General features: G+C 36.2%; 1 protein-coding gene across 4 annotated transcripts in view; it reads right to left on the bottom strand.

Moving 5' to 3' along the window:
* Positions 1-17,961, bottom strand: part of LOC136989187 (DNA (cytosine-5)-methyltransferase 3A-like) — a 123,236-nt gene that overhangs the window by 91,422 nt on the left and 13,853 nt on the right. For all 4 annotated transcript variants that reach the window (XR_010882878.1, XR_010882879.1, XM_067287272.1 and 1 more), the window contains exons 5-6: positions 11,934-12,181; positions 9,868-10,325 (exon numbers count right to left, since the gene is read on the bottom strand). Coding sequence is in view for 2 of the 4 variants with exons in the window: in XM_067287272.1 (XP_067143373.1) it covers positions 9,868-10,107 (240 nt within the window). In the remaining 2 variants the exon portion in view is untranslated. The remainder of the gene's footprint in view (positions 1-9,867; positions 10,326-11,933; positions 12,182-17,961) is intronic.

Below are 17,961 nucleotides of genomic sequence, written 5' to 3'. Positions count from 1 at the left end.
AAAATCCCACCGCCGCCATTTTGGATCCTAAGGTAACATTAACCATCTTTTCTGTAAGTGCCAGAATTGAACATCACACATTTAATTTACAAGATATTATTTTGTTTACAAAACAGTATTCTTGGTCAGGCTCCCCTATAGAGCTATCCAAACTTTACAATAGTATGGACTAATCAGAGAGGAATTCAGGAAGAAATAAATGTTGGGAGGACTGAGATATTTCTCACAAGGAACTGAAAATGATTTTTCTGTATTTTTTGGGCACAGAATAAATCTGTGAAAATATTTAAACTGTTGTGAGGTTCTGGACAGAGTCCAAAATTGAGTTGATTACATAATATATAAAATCATCGAACCTAGAGTAAAACGAAGTGAAAACAAAAGAACAAAGCTTATATACGCAAGAAATAAATGTAGCTATCAAAATAGTGATGCGGAGGTGAGAAAAGGCATCCTAGGATGACTCTTGAACATGTTAGATGATACGTTAACGTCAACCGAGAGATCAAGCCTTGACATCGACTCTCGTAAACAACAGATCAAAGTTAGGGTAAATTGGAAAAAGGGAAAGTTTGACAGTCGGAGATACATCATGTACGGTCATTAAAATTCTGAATTGATGGAGAAAGGAAACAACGAACTAAACAGAACCTTACAAGCACAAGGTTCTTGATTCAACATTCTCCTGGTTAAGTTGAAGGATGGTATGAGGTAATCTTTCTGAAATGGACCTTCCCCGTAATCCGAAATGGTCTTGGTTTTCACCTGGAGATGATGAAAGAACCAATCAGGGTGCATGATAGGGAGTTGAGAACCAATTGGAAATGACAACTTGTGAAATTCTATAAAAACCGCAATTTTAAGGTCAGGAGAGGCAGTCTCTCCCCTCTGGATCTACCTAACTTTATCGTGTCTGTCTCATCTGCCAGTGCAAGAACCAGTGCCAATTTCATTGCAACCTCTTCCCTACCCAACAAATGACTCTTCTTGCCTGCTCTGGGGCTGTGGTCATCCAGAACGAACACACACATTACTGAAAACTGGACTTTGAACTTTTCTCAACCCATTGACTCTGGGAAGACACTGTGTTGGAAAATCTGTAGTGTATCAGAAGTAAGACATGTAAGATATTTTTCTCTTTAATAAACAGTTTTGTAAACATATATGTGTTCTCTGTCTCCAATGCCACCACCCACATACATGAAACCCTTGATTTTACTGTGTTATACATTAGTTCCAGCTTAAAAATTGAATAAGTTGATGAAAAATTCCCACAAAAAAGTAGTAGGTATGGAAATTGCTGCTAATGGATGTGATCATGGGTTAAGGATATAGTCTTTTATGAAAATTATTAGTTTTCATAAATAACCATATATCAAATAATAATAATCAATGGGTTGATTTTCACACCAAATACTGTATAATAAAACAGAGAAAACACTGAGATCAGCATTGTGGACTCCGCAAGCACGTGGTTTGCGGGTATGAAAGGAAGTGGAAATGAATAGTCGGTAGAAGCGTATAGATAAACAAACAAAGGTTTATTAATTACACACACAAAAAGGGGGAATTGATCGCCTGATTTAAACAGGCAAACAGCGTTCTTAACAAAATTAAGGATGACAATAACACTAAGATTACAACAGTAATTAATCGCGAGACTAAAACTAATACGCGATTAAACCTTAAAAAACTATACAAACATTTACAAGATGGTAGATACCGTCGCCGTATTTCGTGGGACACGTAGTTACGAAATGAGATTCTTCTCGCTGGTTCTTGTCTTTTCTTTTTCTTCCTGATCGGCTGCTCTGCTTCGAATCCTTTCTCTCGTCTCGTCACCGCTCCAGATCCCCGATCCACGAAAGAGAAGAATGAAAAATGCCTCGACACGTGGAAGTCATCCCTTTATATCTCCCACCATCCGGGAGCTTTTTCTTTTCCTCCCACGTGACCCTCCAAATAGCCAATCAAAAACCACGGCACAGCAATGACGACAACAGACGGTACGGTACACAACAAAATGGCCGTGCGTTATATCTAAAACCCGATACAACAACATATACGCGACGCGACATAAACGAAAAAACAAACATATAAATAGAACAATCGAACAAAAAAAAAATACATAAATATATACATATAATTAATAGCGGCGAAGCGCTACATATCTCCCCTCGGAGACGATTAACTACCGTAGTGTAGCCTACGGAAGTCAATCTCACGATGCCTTAGGTTGTACGGTCGCTTGCTTATGCGTTCGTCATCGCTATTCCCCTGCGGAACGTCGTTGCCAACACCCTTTACCCTAACATCACTGCTCCTCAATCTCCTGTTCCATCTCCCATCTTGACCCTCCTCTTCATCCTCTATTTCATGATCGCTAGGTTGCCTTTTTCCTCCCCTTTTTCTCTCCCCACGCCTAGTTTTTTCTACCGGTTCTCCGTAGCACATCTTTATACGGTCAACATGGACAGTCTCCCTGTCTTTGAAGTTACACCCTTCTACGCAATACGTAGTCGGGTTCACAACTCTAATGATGCGGAAGGGCCCTTTGTATTTATCCGCGAATTTATTTTTCTTTCCCCCCTTCTTTCTCACCCAGACCTTTTGTCCTACTAAAAACTTCTCCAATTTTCGCCCCTTACTCCCGTATTCTCTTCTTTTCTCGTTAAATTTGGTAGCGCGTTTCCCTGCAGACTCCCTTAGAGCACGAAGTTTTGTGATGAGAAACGTCCTACGCTCGTCAGTCGTGCTTTCATCGACGTGTTGTTCGAAATTCGGAATGCGGGGATCTATTCCATATAACAGGAATGCAGGCGACTCGCCAATTGCCAAGTGGTGCGAATTATTATAAGCGAAGCAGGCCGGATAAATCATTTCATCCCATTCCGCCCCTCCTCTCTCCGAGGACTTTGATATCATCTCTATTAGCGACTTGTTAACTCTTTCACATAACCCGTTTGAACACGGTCTATAGGCTGTAGTAATGTTTCTCTTGATCCCAAGCCACTTACAACAATCGGAGAACAGGGACGAAAGAAAATTCGTCCCCCTATCCGAGATAATAGTTTCGGGTGCACCATAACGACAGATTATTGAGTTAAAGATAGCATTGCTAACCGACCACGCAGTTTGATCTCTTAAGGGGTGAATCTCTACAAATCTCGTGAAAATATCGATCATCACAAGGATAAAGCTATTCCCTTGACTCGTCGTATTAAGGGGACCTATGATGTCGACGGCGATCTTCTGAAAAGGGGCATTAGCCACCTCATTCTCCTGAAATGGGGCCTTTCCCTTATGAATATTGTGCCTCTGACACTTTTCACAGGTCCTAACCACTTCCTCTACTTTATCCTTTAGGTTTCTGACATAATAATGCTTTTCGATGCTCATCATCGTCTTCCGTACTCCCCAATGCCCCGACAGATTATTATTATGAATAGCCTTGATTAACTCCTTGGAAATGTCTTCCCCCACGCAGACCTGGTTGTGATACTGATCGCGTGCCCTGAAATAACTTTGCCTATATAGGCATTCGTCCACTACTATATACTGTGGCATCTTACTCCTTATGCCGTTACCATCAGGAGTTCTCATTAAATCCCGTTTAATAGGTCCAAAAATTTCGTCTCTGTCTTGCGACAAACGTATTTCGTACCTATCAGGGATAACAAATTTCGTGGCCCCTACCTCAACGTGATATACCCCATTAACGTTCCTTGACAAAAAGTCCGCCACATTATTATTCACGCCCTTAACGTGCTGCACCTCGATGTCATAATCCATGAGCTCCATCACCCATCTGATTAAGCGATTGCTTCCGTTTTTGATGTTACTAAGAAAGACCAAAGGCTTGTGATCGGAGAGAATTATTGTCCTTTGCCCCAAGATTAAAAACTTAAAATGCCTCAGGGCCATGATTATGGCCAAACACTCCTTTTCTATGGTCGAGTAATTAAGTTCAGCTCCCTGAAACCTCTTACTGAAGTAGCCGATCGGTACTAAGCCCCCCTCTCTGCGTTGCTCTAGCACTGCAGCAGCCGCTATCTTAGACGCATCGGTGTGTAAGAAAAAGGGTTCATTAAAATTAGGGTGTGCTAATAATGGCGGTGTGGCGATGGCTTCCTTCAACTTTTCGAACCCTTGTTGGCACTCCAGACCCCACGCAAATTTTTTTCCCTTCTTTGTTAACTCGGTAAGCGGTGCGGCAAGGTCAGCAAAGGATGGTATAAAATTTCGAAAAAACCCTACCGCGCCAAGGAAACTGCGGACACCTTTCACGCTCTGGGGCGCCCTCACCATTCTTATGGATTCGATGTTACTCGGGTCCGGACGTACTCCTTCCCTACTAATTATGTGCCCTAGATAACTTACTTCTTCCGCTAATATCTGGCATTTTTTTGGGTTAAGTTTAAGGCCTTCGCTATTCAGGGTGCTGATGACGCGATCGAACAAATCAAGGTGGTCCTCTAAAGTTTGGGAAAACAAAACGATGTCGTCTTGAAAGACGAAGCAAGAGTTCCCTACGAACTTAGCCAGGATTTTCGTCATGACATATTGAAAAAATCTCCCACTGTTCTTACCCCCTTGAGGCATCCGGCAAAGTTGGTATTTGCCCCAAGGTGTGGAGAACGCGAAAACATGCCTCACCCTGGGATCCAAGGGGATCTGAAAATAACCCGCCTTAAGGTCTAGAACCGAAAAATATTTATTCCCATTAAGCTGAGACAATATGTCATCGATCCTAGCCATCGGAAAAACCTGCGTTTTCGTTATTTCGTTTACCTTCCTCAGATCCAGAGTGACGCGGAGCTCGCCAGAGTCCTTCGGAACGACGTGTATCGGGGAGTTCCACTCTGACGTGCTCTCCTCGCAAATTCCCGCCTTCAGGAGGTCATTAATTTGTCTTTTGAGGGCAGGCAAGTAGCTGTATGGGATACGGTATTGCTTAACTTTTATCGGACACTCAGACGTCAATTCAAGGGAGTGCACGTGATCTTTGGTCCCCGATAACTCTGAAACTTCGTTAGCCACAGCGTTTGGATACCTTTTTAACACATCGATCACCCTTTCCTTAACCTTCTCCTCAAGGTGATCCAACTTCCATAACTCCGTCTTATCACCTAGCTCAGTGTTTATATTAATGGAGAAATCCCCACTTCCCCTCAGGTTCGTACTATTCACAACTACTCTGATGCCAGTCAGCAGCTCTGGGTGTTGGCAAATAACATCCATGCCGAAAATTAAGTCATAGTCCGTCCCCTTTGGAAAACTCAAACTAGGAGCCTTAACACATACCCTACGCCCGTTCTCGAATCTACAATCAATAATTACAGCCTCATCACTTCTCAGGAGAGCACCTGACATTCCGCTTATACAGGAATCATTAAACACAACCCAGTTTCTATTCTGTTTTCTTATATTTTCAGCTAGCTCGTCTCTAATAACGGTCCTTTCCGCGCCCGTGTCGACTAGGCAAGTAACCATGGTACCTAACATTATACCTTCGATTATCGGTAACCCGCGCCTGGATAATTGGATCCTCGTGGTCAGTTCCAATCTCACGCTCTGGCCATCTGTCTGACCTCCCAAATGGCCCTCCATTAGTTTAAATGCCTACGCTTATTGCACTGTCTAGCCAGGTGCCCCTTCTCCCCGCAAGCATAGCATCTTCTCTCATTGCTCCACTTTCTATCGGGATTCCCATTTCCCTTCATACATCCTGTTAACGATGCGACCGACTCCGTCAATGCCCGTATTTGACCCTCGAGCTCTGCAATACGGCTGTTCACGCCATCCTCTTTCTCAGAGGACGAAACCTTATGTTCTGAATTCGTGCACACCTCGCTCATTATTTTCCCTTTTCCGCAAGCCGCCTCAATCTCTTCCTCTTCCTCTGCCCTACATATCGCTTGGTCCAAGGTGTCCGGATGTTTTTGCATTACCTGCCTCCGGATGTCAGTGGCCAAACCTCTCAAAAAACACTCTTTCACAGCGTTATCCCGGAGCGTGGCCAAGTTACTGTTACGAGCCACGGCGCGCGAGAACAAGGACCTTATGCGGATTCCGTACTCACAGACTTTCTCTCCTCTCTTTTGGGCTATTTTTAGGACTTGACTGAAAGGATCTTGTTCTTTGTCCCTCCGATCGAAACATTTAATGAGACCCCTCTTTATTTCGTCGTAACTCGTGATGCCTTGGTCCCTTAGGTCAAAAAACACCGACAGTGGTTCACCCTTAAGCCTGGCCTGAACCACGGTTACTTTGACTTGCTCCTCCCAACCTGCGAGAGACGCCACGTTTTCCACCGTTTGAAAGAAGCGACATATATCCAAAACATCGCCTGGCGAATTCGTAAAGCATGGGATCATCCCCATGAACCCGGTAACAATAGGGACGTTACTGATCCCCTCCATTGCCAATCCGGATGATACTACAGTATGGCTTTCCATAAGGAAAGAGAAAAAAAAAATTTTCAAAACCGAAGATGTGCAGCGCAGCGACGAATACGTTATACAAATAGTAGGGCCTGGAATGTGCGACGGACAGAACGAAAATGAAATGAGGGGATGTACGCTAAACCGACTATTCTATATCCTGTCGCGGACGCCAATGTGGACTCCGCAAGCACGTGGTTTGCGGGTATGAAAGGAAGTGGAAATGAATAGTCGGTAGAAGCGTATAGATAAACAAACAAAGGTTTATTAATTACACACACAAAAAGGGGGAATTGATCGCCTGATTTAAACAGGCAAACAGCGTTCTTAACAAAATTAAGGATGACAATAACACTAAGATTACAACAGTAATTAATCGCGAGACTAAAACTAATACGCGATTAAACCTTAAAAAACTATACAAACATTTACAAGATGGTAGATACCGTCGCCGTATTTCGTGGGACACGTAGTTACGAAATGAGATTCTTCTCGCTGGTTCTTGTCTTTTCTTTTTCTTCCTGATCGGCTGCTCTGCTTCGAATCCTTTCTCTCGTCTCGTCACCGCTCCAGATCCCCGATCCACGAAAGAGAAGAATGAAAAATGCCTCGACACGTGGAAGTCATCCCTTTATATCTCCCACCATCCGGGAGCTTTTTCTTTTCCTCCCACGTGACCCTCCAAATAGCCAATCAAAAACCACGGCACAGCAATGACGACAACAGACGGTACGGTACACAACAAAATGGCCGTGCGTTATATCTAAAACCCGATACAACAACATATACGCGACGCGACATAAACGAAAAAACAAACATATAAATAGAACAATCGAACAAAAAAAAATACATAAATATATACATATAATTAATAGCGGCGAAGCGCTACAGCATTATATGTACTTTTTTTATCACAACTACTTTCGACAAACCTATAATTGTCATCATCAGGCAAATATAGAAATTTACTAAAAATAAATAAAAATAATCCAATGAAGAACAAAACACTTATAATTCAAATTAAAACTTTCGTCAAAACCGTTAAGAACATGTAACAAATATTTAAATGGGTTCGAAATTGAACGAGCGGTAAGCTCCGTGATATGCGAAGTGGCACATGCTTGTTACTATGCTTACGCTATACGTATACTGAAAGATACTAATAGTTGCTTAACTGCTTGTACAGCATGACCTATACACTGGGCAGGTCAAGGGTAAGAGTGTTGCATGTATCCAAGGTGGTAGTAAGAAGGGATTCCCATATAAAAATGAGTTCTTAATTTTTATAGCTCTTGAGCATAATTGATTGGGACCATAGCAGGTTGTAACCCTACTCAAGTACCTTTTTTGTAATTTCTGTGGTGTGCCGTCCCTTCACAATGTCCTCTTGGTGTTCCACAAGGCAGCTAGCAAGCATTCTAGTAGTGGCCCCGATGTATCTTTTGTTAATTCCCATTGCAAAATTCTCCAATGGAACTGCATAGACCCCAGACTTCTCGAAAGTAGAAAACTTGTCCCTATCGTTACAAATGAGCTTGCATAGGTTTGGAAGTGGGGATAGTGGTAGGACAAGGTTATGCTGCTTAAAAATATGGCAAATGCATATAGAAAGGGGTCTAAGGTATGAAAATGATGTTTCGATCACAAAAAATTCCCTCTTATTGCATAGCGTAGTGCTTGGAAATAGTGATATTTTTACCGTATTGAGCACATGCGTAAATTTGGCATGCGAAAAACCAGCAGTGCATACTGCCGAAGTAATGTTGTCTAATTTAATGTTTAACAGCGCTTGCAAAGATGATAGTAAGAAAGCTCTTCTGATGAGGGTGGCAATGGCGGCATTAACATATCGTGAAGGCCTTTCAGCCTTCACAATATGTTAATGCTGAGATAATGTGTGATGCCATGTTAGATTTGTAGTGAACCAAGAATTGTGGTCCTTCAGGAGATTTATATATGCACAAATCTAAGAACATTACTGTGGCGTCAGTTTCTTTCTCCCAAGTAGAGTTGATGGAAGGATATATACTTGAGAGTTGCTGCAGAAAGATGAAAAACATCTCATCCGTGTCTTCCCATACTATGAGAATATCATTAACGTAATGCAAATACAGCAGTGAATAGTAGATGGCAAGCGGGAATTTGAATGTTCTGCACTCAATTTCTCTCATAATGAATTCCGCTAGGATAGCAGATAAGTGTTAATTTCTCTCATAATGAATTATAAGTGTGAGGGCCCGAATATAAGAATAACAAGATTCGATTCAAATCTTTCCTTTTATTTACCGTTTTCCATACGATTTTAGCAAGTTAGGGTTAATTCAACCACAGAAACAAAAAAGGAAAAACACCCGACAAATTTTTTCATAAAATCAATCATAAATCTTCGTTCTCACGGCAATACTTCCTTGTGGAAGATAAGTTAACTGTTGAAAAATGATTATGTCATTTAATTCACCATTGGTCAAAAAGTACTATCACCTCTGACGTACATTGCAAAATCTCGAAAAGGGAGAACCCTAAATAAAAGAAAAAACAATGACGTATGAGGGACAGAGAGGTTTCGACATTTGTCAACTGTGTGTGTGTGTGTGTGCCGTGGATTATCTCTCCTGCCATTGAAGCCATTCATCCGCTGAAGGATCCCTCCGTCCTTATCATTCGATTCAAACTTTTGTCAATTTGACTCCCCAATCCCAACGAACTTACGTTCTTCAGAACTTTGTCAATAATCCAAGGATTATCAAAGTATCACCTACATTTCAAGGTATTTACTCTACTCGTGATGTCTTGTAAGCTATCTCTCTCTCTAGTCAATCGAAACGTGGTCCGGTTCGATAATGTAAATAACTCCTCCGATTATGTTAAGTAATGTATCTCTTATTCGTTCCAAAATAAACGGGTATTTTTATCTAACTACAGAGTGGTGTGCATTTCTTCCTCCATTATCATCTCCTCCGTTCGAACCCGGAACTAAGTACGAGATCACTCGCGCTTGATCAGTCATTCCTTCAATCCCAAAAAACGCGTATCTATCTGCGAAAAATCGATAGATTGGTGTCAATTCCCGATGTAAACAAGATCCAATGATCCTCATCTGGAAGAAAACATTGACCACTCGATCCCTAGTCATCTATTGGACGAACGAGGTCGGACCTCAAGGTCTTGTGCTGATAAGAAATAGGGAAGGAAAGAATCATCTTCTATCTCCTACCCTTGGTTAATCTCACATAGGTGTTCTGTTCTTCATCGCATTATTTCCGTTTATTTTTAGTAAATTTCCGTATTCGCCTGATGATGACGACTATAGGTTCGTCAAAAGTACTTGCGATAAAAAATGTACATATAATGCCGATCTCAGTGTTTTCTCTATTTTATTATCAAATAATAAATAGATAAAAACTGTATTTCAAATAATTCTTACCTGATAATGTTGAACTTGTGCAGGTCTTGGCCTTAAGCAATCTTCCCACCCATTGGATCCACGTTTATAAGGAGAAGAAAGAAAAAATTCTTTTTTTTTCTTTTTGTTAAATGAAGGTATATTTTCTTGAATTTCAGGTTTTAACTTTGGTGACAATGGCATCAATTCCTCAAGAACAGGAGGTTCGGGCGTTGGATGATTTTCAGAGAGGATATTTTGCTCTAACATGTCTGATTCCATAGCTGTACATGATGGAAGTATTGGTAATCGTGATCCAATACTTAAATCTTCTGGGATCAATTGACTGTCATCAATACAATGTAACTGATGATGTTTGGACTTTTTTGATTTAGTTCTTTTCTTTTTCTTGTAACTGAATATATTTTTACATTTACTTTTTTTTTCTTTTTCTTTTTTTTGCTTTGACTTGATTTTTGTACATATTGTTTCAGATATGCCTAAAATTATGAAAAATTTTGATATGATAAATACTCCTTTATATGTATAAGATCTCATGCAATAACAGAAATAAAAATCCACATTGCTTTTAGGTAGCCAAATGTTTTCTTACACATAAAGCAATTCAGATGAATAAAATTTGGGCTGCATTGTTAGGTACAAGAAACTATATATAAACAACAACTCATAACCTGATTTTAATTGATTAAAATAGTAGTAAACCCAATAATTTTGGCATAATCATTTGGCTTAATATATGAAACTTGAAAAAGAACAAGTTCTTGTAAATGTTGAATGTTCTATCAGATATTCAATATTTAAATGCTATAATCTATTTCACTAAGTCAAATCTGGATCTGATGATGAGCTGAGGGAGTTTGAAAAATGCTTAGTACAAGGAAATAAAAAGACCTTTATATAAGATTGTGTTTTGTTGTGTGTGTGGACTATGGAATATAATACAATCAGTAAATTTCATTAGTTATACATGCTCATTGTTATTTACCTTATCACTATTTTGACCAGTTTTACATTTACTTGTAGACAAATATTACTTTAAAAATTATAATGATAAAATGTTTAATTGACCTAATAAACCCAAAATTATCTTTACATGTAATAAAAAATTTGGCTACTTGAAATGAAATGTGAATTTCAAACATATAACATTCTTTGAAATGTTCTACATTCAAAAAATCCAAGATAACATTTGTGTCAATAAATGATGTTTGTTGTGAAAAATTTTGTTTAGAAGCACTGAAGATGGCTTTTAAAAGGTTGAAAATGTTCCAATATTAAGATTTGTTGGCTGAAGTTACAGGTTAGTTTGTGTTTTAATATTATACATTATATTGTCAATTTGGAAGTGTTAAGATACAGTGGTGATGCCAGCAGAAATTCTATTAGTTGCTATACATTCAAAATTTTATTCTTCTTCTATGTTTAAATAATTTCAAACTTTAAATTTCTTTATGTTCTAGAACAGCATTAGGGAACCTATGGTACACTGACCAATTCCATCCCTCAAACGTAGGTAATCTGCCTCAGGGTCGTTTTCAAAATATACAGTAGAATATCATTTTAACGAATTGCAGAACAACGGATTTTTTTTCCAGGTCCCATCAAATCAATATAATTTTACTTCCTTTTAGCAGATCTGTAACTCAAAATAATAGATTTTTTTCTAGCCTATTCAGGCTAGAAAAAATGATTGGATAAATGTTTTTGAGCTACTTTACAAATCAACTTCAAGTTAGGTTATCCATAAATTAACTTATTTTTTATTCTATTTCTGCAAAATTAGAATATTGAAAATTCATTACGAGTTTTAAACTTTGGAATTTTACAAAAGTGTTGCTGGAAGGGGATAAGATTGTTTGCATGATATTGTTTGATTATTTTCCAGTTTGAATTTCCTTTTTCATATAATTATTCCTAAATTCAAGTTAAAATTATTTTTTATTGCATTTCAACATCTGTTTATGAATATTTTTACAAATGAATACCAGAATATGATTTTCCTGTTTTTATATTCCTACACTATACTCTAAATTTAATGTTATAATTTTTAAATTTACAAATATATATATATATATTTTATTCATTACCAATGGCACATCTTCTTGATCATCATCATCTATATTTCCAGGTAACTGATCCTGATCTTCATTCTGACAGCATTCTCCATTATTAATATTCGTAGTAATTCGAAACCCTAAGAAGTTACAGTCCTCATCATCACTAAAGATGGCAGGTTCTCCATCCCATACATCTTCAATGAAGGCAGACTTGCGTAGCAGAAGGTGAGCAGGGGGTGGGTAGGGACAGTTGGCAGGCAGAAGGATAGGTGGGACATCTGCAAAACAAGCAAGGGTGCAAACAAAACACATGCACCACAATGCCCCATACAAAGCCATTCCATAACAAGTGCATACTTTACTAAACATGCTCACAGTGCTCCACAAAATATAACATTAATCATGGAATATGAAATTACTTTATCTAATTTCTTAGTCCTGTTCAAATCATAATTATTACTATAAACATGCAGTAGTGACTAGGTCAGCTACTGTTTCTAAAATACAAATGAAACACATGGAGCACGTCAGCACATTCAGAGCATAACCAACCTATAATGTAAGTGGCAGTGGACAGCTAGTACCGTACAGCGGAACCAACCCATTGCTAAAAGGACATGGGACAGTCAAAACAGCCAAACATGCACAGTATAGCTAAAACCAATGCCATTATTATTAATATTATTATTTATTAATATATAAACATATATATATATATATATACATATACACATATATATTATATACATATATATATATATAAATTAAATATAAGTACTCTACACCAGAACTATAGTATCCAAATAAGCTAGCTAGCAGAGAAATAGCATATTAAAAAGCTTCAAAAAGCAAACCATATTAATAAACTAAAAATTATTTAAAACTGTACATTTCTTTCAAATAATATATAATTCCAATTATAATTATAATTATATAATTTCAAACTATTATTGTAATTAAATATATAGCATGGATACATTTTGCATTTAATTTAATTTATGCTAAATGTATCCATGCTAATTTGTTAAAACTTCTGCCTTCTTTATATATGACAACTTCATTTTCTTCAAATGTTTATTCTTTTATTATTTTTAAAGGAAAAAAGTTTTCATATCTTCAAATTGTTAGTAATTGCATTTGTTCATTTGAACAAAGGATATAATTAATTATGTTTTAATACTTTAAACAAACAAACAGCTATTTTAATTATAAACTTCAAAATAAATAATGAGTCGTACAATTTTCTTAAATAGATTTGATGTACTTTTAAAAGAAATGAATTTATACTTTTTTATTAATGCGCGATTCTATAATTTATTTGAAAATCAATAATTTTGTATTCTTAAACTTATAATTACTGTAATTACTTTTATGGAATGCAGTAAGCTTGTACGATGTGAAAAACATCTAACATAAAAATTTAGTTTTTTACTCAATAAAAAAGCCGGTTAAATTTACCTATGGTGGACAAAATGGCGGCTCATCTCTGATTCCAACAAACAGAAGAAAGGAAACAGTGGGAATGCATGTTCTAACCTAACCTAACCATTCTAATAATTTGGTTGGTAATAATTATGGTAATTTACTAGAATAGGTTAGGTTAGGTTAAGTTAGAATGTGCATCCCCACTATTTCCTTTCTTCTGTTTGCTGGAATCGGAGACGAGCCGCCATTTTGTCCACCATAGGTAAATTTAACCAAAAAGCCTTTATTTATACCAATGTTTTTAGTACTACAAATCTTCAGTGATAAAAAAAATGCATTAAAATTTTCATTAAATAAAAAATGTATGGATACATAGAATACTAATTAAATTATTATTTACAAAAATAAAAATCTACTATATAAAACTGAAAAACTAGGCACTCTCTGTCACTGTATGCCAAAAATGGCCACTAGGGGCGCCCTAGCTATTATTTAAATTAACAATTATTTAAATTCAGCTTTTTGTGTTTTTGACTGTGTTTTAGTAGGGTACACCATGAGAAATTCAGTATATTATTATTTTTATTTGTAATATGAATTTATTATTTATTTTTAACTGTTTTCGCTTGCAAATAAATGCTTTCTGTGTGTTCAGAATTTTTGTGCTGGCAATTTTCAAAATGTCAAGTTAAGTGAACAGAGAATGTGCATTAAATTTTGTTTTAGCAACAGAATTACTCCTACAAAAACGTTGGAAATGTTGAAAAAAGCTTTTGGTGTCAACAGTCTATCAAACACAAGAATTTGAGTGACACAAGATGTTCAATGAGAGCAGAAAACATGTCAAACACGGATTATGAACTGGTAGACCATCCACTTGAACTGATGAACAACACAACATATTGGTCAATTCAGAGATTTGGTGTTCAATAATCATCATTTAATAATTAAAAACATTATTGAACATGTTCCAATATCAAGCAATTTTAAAAGATCATTTGGGCTTGAGTTGTCCTGATACTTTTTGAATCATAGGGTATGAAGGTAGGAAGAAATTTTTGGCCACTAACTTTTTGTTAATATAAGATGGTGAGATATTTTTAAATAAGAAAAAAAGAGTATAACATATAGAAATTGTATCAGATTTGTCCAATAGATGAAAATTATGTAACAATAATCATCTGAAAAATGTTAGATTAATAATTCCAAATAACTAGGATTACTTAACAAGCATAATACATTTTTAGTATCGACAATCACTATCTAAAACATTTTAAATATGTAAAAGTAAAAAGCTAGAAAGAGTACATCTGGTCACCCTAGTTAATGCCAGATGGTTGGTAGTATATTTCCTGAGACTGAAGTGGCCGTTTTGATAGTTGCTACATACTTTATAATGCTAATAAACAGACATTGACCTATAAGGAAATCTTTAAAAAATAGCTGTTTCTTTAGTTTTATTTAAATTTAAATATACATGATGGTATCATGTATTATAAAAAAACAGTCTAAAAGATTGCCAGTAATACTTTTAAAAAAGTGAATCATCTTATGGAAGGCAGTCCACATTCTGATCTAGTAGTAGTGTTGCCATTTTGAAGGATTTACCTTCAGATCTGGAGGAATTTGAGGCAGAGATAGAGGATAAAAAATGTTAGAGGTGTATTTGACAGTGACAACTTCCAGACCCAGAGCAACAAGGAGAAATTATTTTTAACTTGCATTCTATAAAAACCAAGTTGTACAATAAACTACATATCACTATATTTTAACTTTTTAAATTTTTAGTTGTTATTTTAATTGTTAAAATATATTATTTCAATAGATTAAAAAAATAAATCATACCGAAAAATGTCACTAATTTTAGCAACAATAGTACACTTTACATAAGTAATTTGTTATGTATATATAATAATTATTAACTCAAGAAATATTTTGAAAGTCAGAAAGAACTGTTTTCATTCAATAACATGCAAAGCATCTTAAACATTCTTCCAGCAGGAAAATATCTTTTAATTTTTACATTAGCAAACAGGGAAAGAAAAATAAATGTGACAAAAATCCAATCCTACAGGCCACACACAAATGGTTAGCCAAATATACTAAAGCCAAGATAACATACAGATGCCACCAACTATTTTTCAATTATTGTCCAACACCAAAGATAAACCTAATAAAACGACACTCGAGGGGTTTATTCTGTCCCCTTACATGATAGTAGATTGTACAGAAATCTGATCTATGTGGGATCTACTTAGATTCATAGGATTGCAGAATATAAATATGATATATCTAATAATAAACCTATAATTTCACTAGCCCATTATGTAAATGAGCCTGGGGTGACAATCAACTGTGAGGATGCAAAACTAATTAGAAAAATCTGATTTAAAAATACTAAGAATCCTAGATGTGTGGGAAATTTTTAATATAATGGTTAACAGAAACTGTATAAATAAGGATGGTGAGATAATAGCTACGGAATGGCAATCATCGATGAACAACTCTCTGAAAGAGAACAATACTACAGAAATAAAAAATGCACATGTGATTCCGATCCATCATGCATTAAATTAAAAATTTATAATATTTAGGATTACCGTATATTCCAGCATATAAGACAACCCCCGACTTTTACAGTTAAAATATAGAGTTTGGGATATGCTCACCCTATAAGACGACACCCAGCGTATAAGACGATCCCCAACTTTTGAGATTTTCCTGGGTTAAAAAGTTGTCTTATACGCCGGAATATATAATACATTTTAGATAAAAATTTCTATTATTTAATAATATTTGCTATAGATGAATATGTATAATTTCAAATAATTCCATATTCATTTAAATGCTAAGAAAAACAATCTCAAAAATATTCTAAATTTGGAATTCTCAGTCTAAGTTTACATTTTTTCTGTGTAAGCCTGACTCAGGTCTCTGAAAAAGGCCAAAAACGTTTGCTATTGTGAAAATTAAAAGGCATTTTCCTGCTGGAAGTGTGTTAAAGTTTGTTGCACATTATTGAATAATTATTAAATCTGGAAGAATGGACTTTGACTTTGAAGGAATTTTTAGATGCTTCTGAAGATGGACAGCACCTCAAATCCGGCAACATGCCAAGAAGGTATATCCTGCAGACACTTCAACATTTCAAAAATTATATTTATGGTTTTTAGATGCCATTTGTATTAAGCCCAATGTTCAATTTTAAAACTACAAAACTTATGACATTAGTTATAAGTTTTATAGTTTTAAATTTGGTACCTCCCTCTAGTATCAAATTGTTTCATAATTTATTAGTATTATAGCCATTTTATAGGCCGACGATGTACGGCATCGTTGGCTTGTAGTTTTATAATGTATCGGGTTTTAGTAATGTTGTTTGTTTAAAACTTACTGTATTTAATATTTTTACATTGAATACTTTAATCGTTTTTTCAGAATTATTATTAAAATTTCAAAAAGCAATGAAAACTATCAGTATTTCATATCATCTACTGACAACATTAATGACATAACTTCCGAAATTGTCTATTCAATTAAATTATAGAATTTCGTCGGATGGTGATTATGTTTAAAAATTAAATTGAAGACATAGTCTGTTGAAAAAGGAATCATAGGAATCACCAATTATTCACTTTCAATGTTCCTGAATACAAACTTTTGACGACTGACCTCTCTATGTAAGCTACTTAGTTGTCAAAATTAAAACTTCTCTTAAAAACACAAAAAAATATCCAATTAAAAACACAGGTTTAAAAATCGGAACTGGCAATGCCACAAATGTCTTCTTTCCTTCCATCGTTATCATTTAGGGACCTAATTTTTTTGTCTGTTTTAAGTTATGTGTAGTGTGAAATTCCCAACTATTTACAGTAAAATGTATGTCATGTTATTATTCCAGACCTGACCTTCTCAAAATCTTCAAAACTTATTCGAATTTTTATGTAATTGAAATTTTAAAAATTACATACCAACTTGAAAGATAATTAAAAACTAATCTGCTAGTACACTCTCAAATAGAAAGTGTTCTAGCTAGAAAAAATTGGATAACTGAAATAGTCGAGTAGAAATGAAAGATTAAAACTTCAACCGAAACTATGAAAGCAATTATCTCATAACAGCATTTTTGGAATTATGTCACTAATGTTCTCAGCAGGCAATACACTGCTGGCCATTAAAAAAATTGCTACACCATGCAGCAAATGTGAAATTTACATGGAAGGTACAACATGCTGAAATATGCAAATGATTAGCATTTCAACACATGCCTGCAAAACAGGTAGGAGTAAGGCCACCTACAGTCTGTATAAAAGGGAAGATTGTAAAGCTGGTTTCTCATATGGAAATTGCATTTGCACATTGGTTGCTTGTGATAAGGTTCTGTTTTGCCTCATGTAAGGAGGAGGAATGCCTACCAGTATCTGTCAGAATCTTATCATGGTAAAAGCATGTAGGAACTGCAGTTCATTGTACCACACTATTGCTGCTCGCATTGGTCATGATACAATGACTGTAATGAGAATATTGAATTGATTGGTCCAGGAGGGCCATACCGAATGCCGTGCAGGATCCCAGCAACCCCTGATCAGTTATACCCAAGAAGACAAACAGCTTTTCCACATGGTCTTGCGGG

This window comes from Centruroides vittatus, unplaced genomic scaffold (genome assembly GCF_030686945.1).
Source record: "Centruroides vittatus isolate TY-2023 unplaced genomic scaffold, ASM3068694v2 scaffold_450, whole genome shotgun sequence".
In the NCBI taxonomy this organism is placed as follows: domain Eukaryota; kingdom Metazoa; phylum Arthropoda; class Arachnida; order Scorpiones; family Buthidae; genus Centruroides; species Centruroides vittatus.
This window is presented reverse-complemented; position numbering and strand designations above follow the sequence as displayed.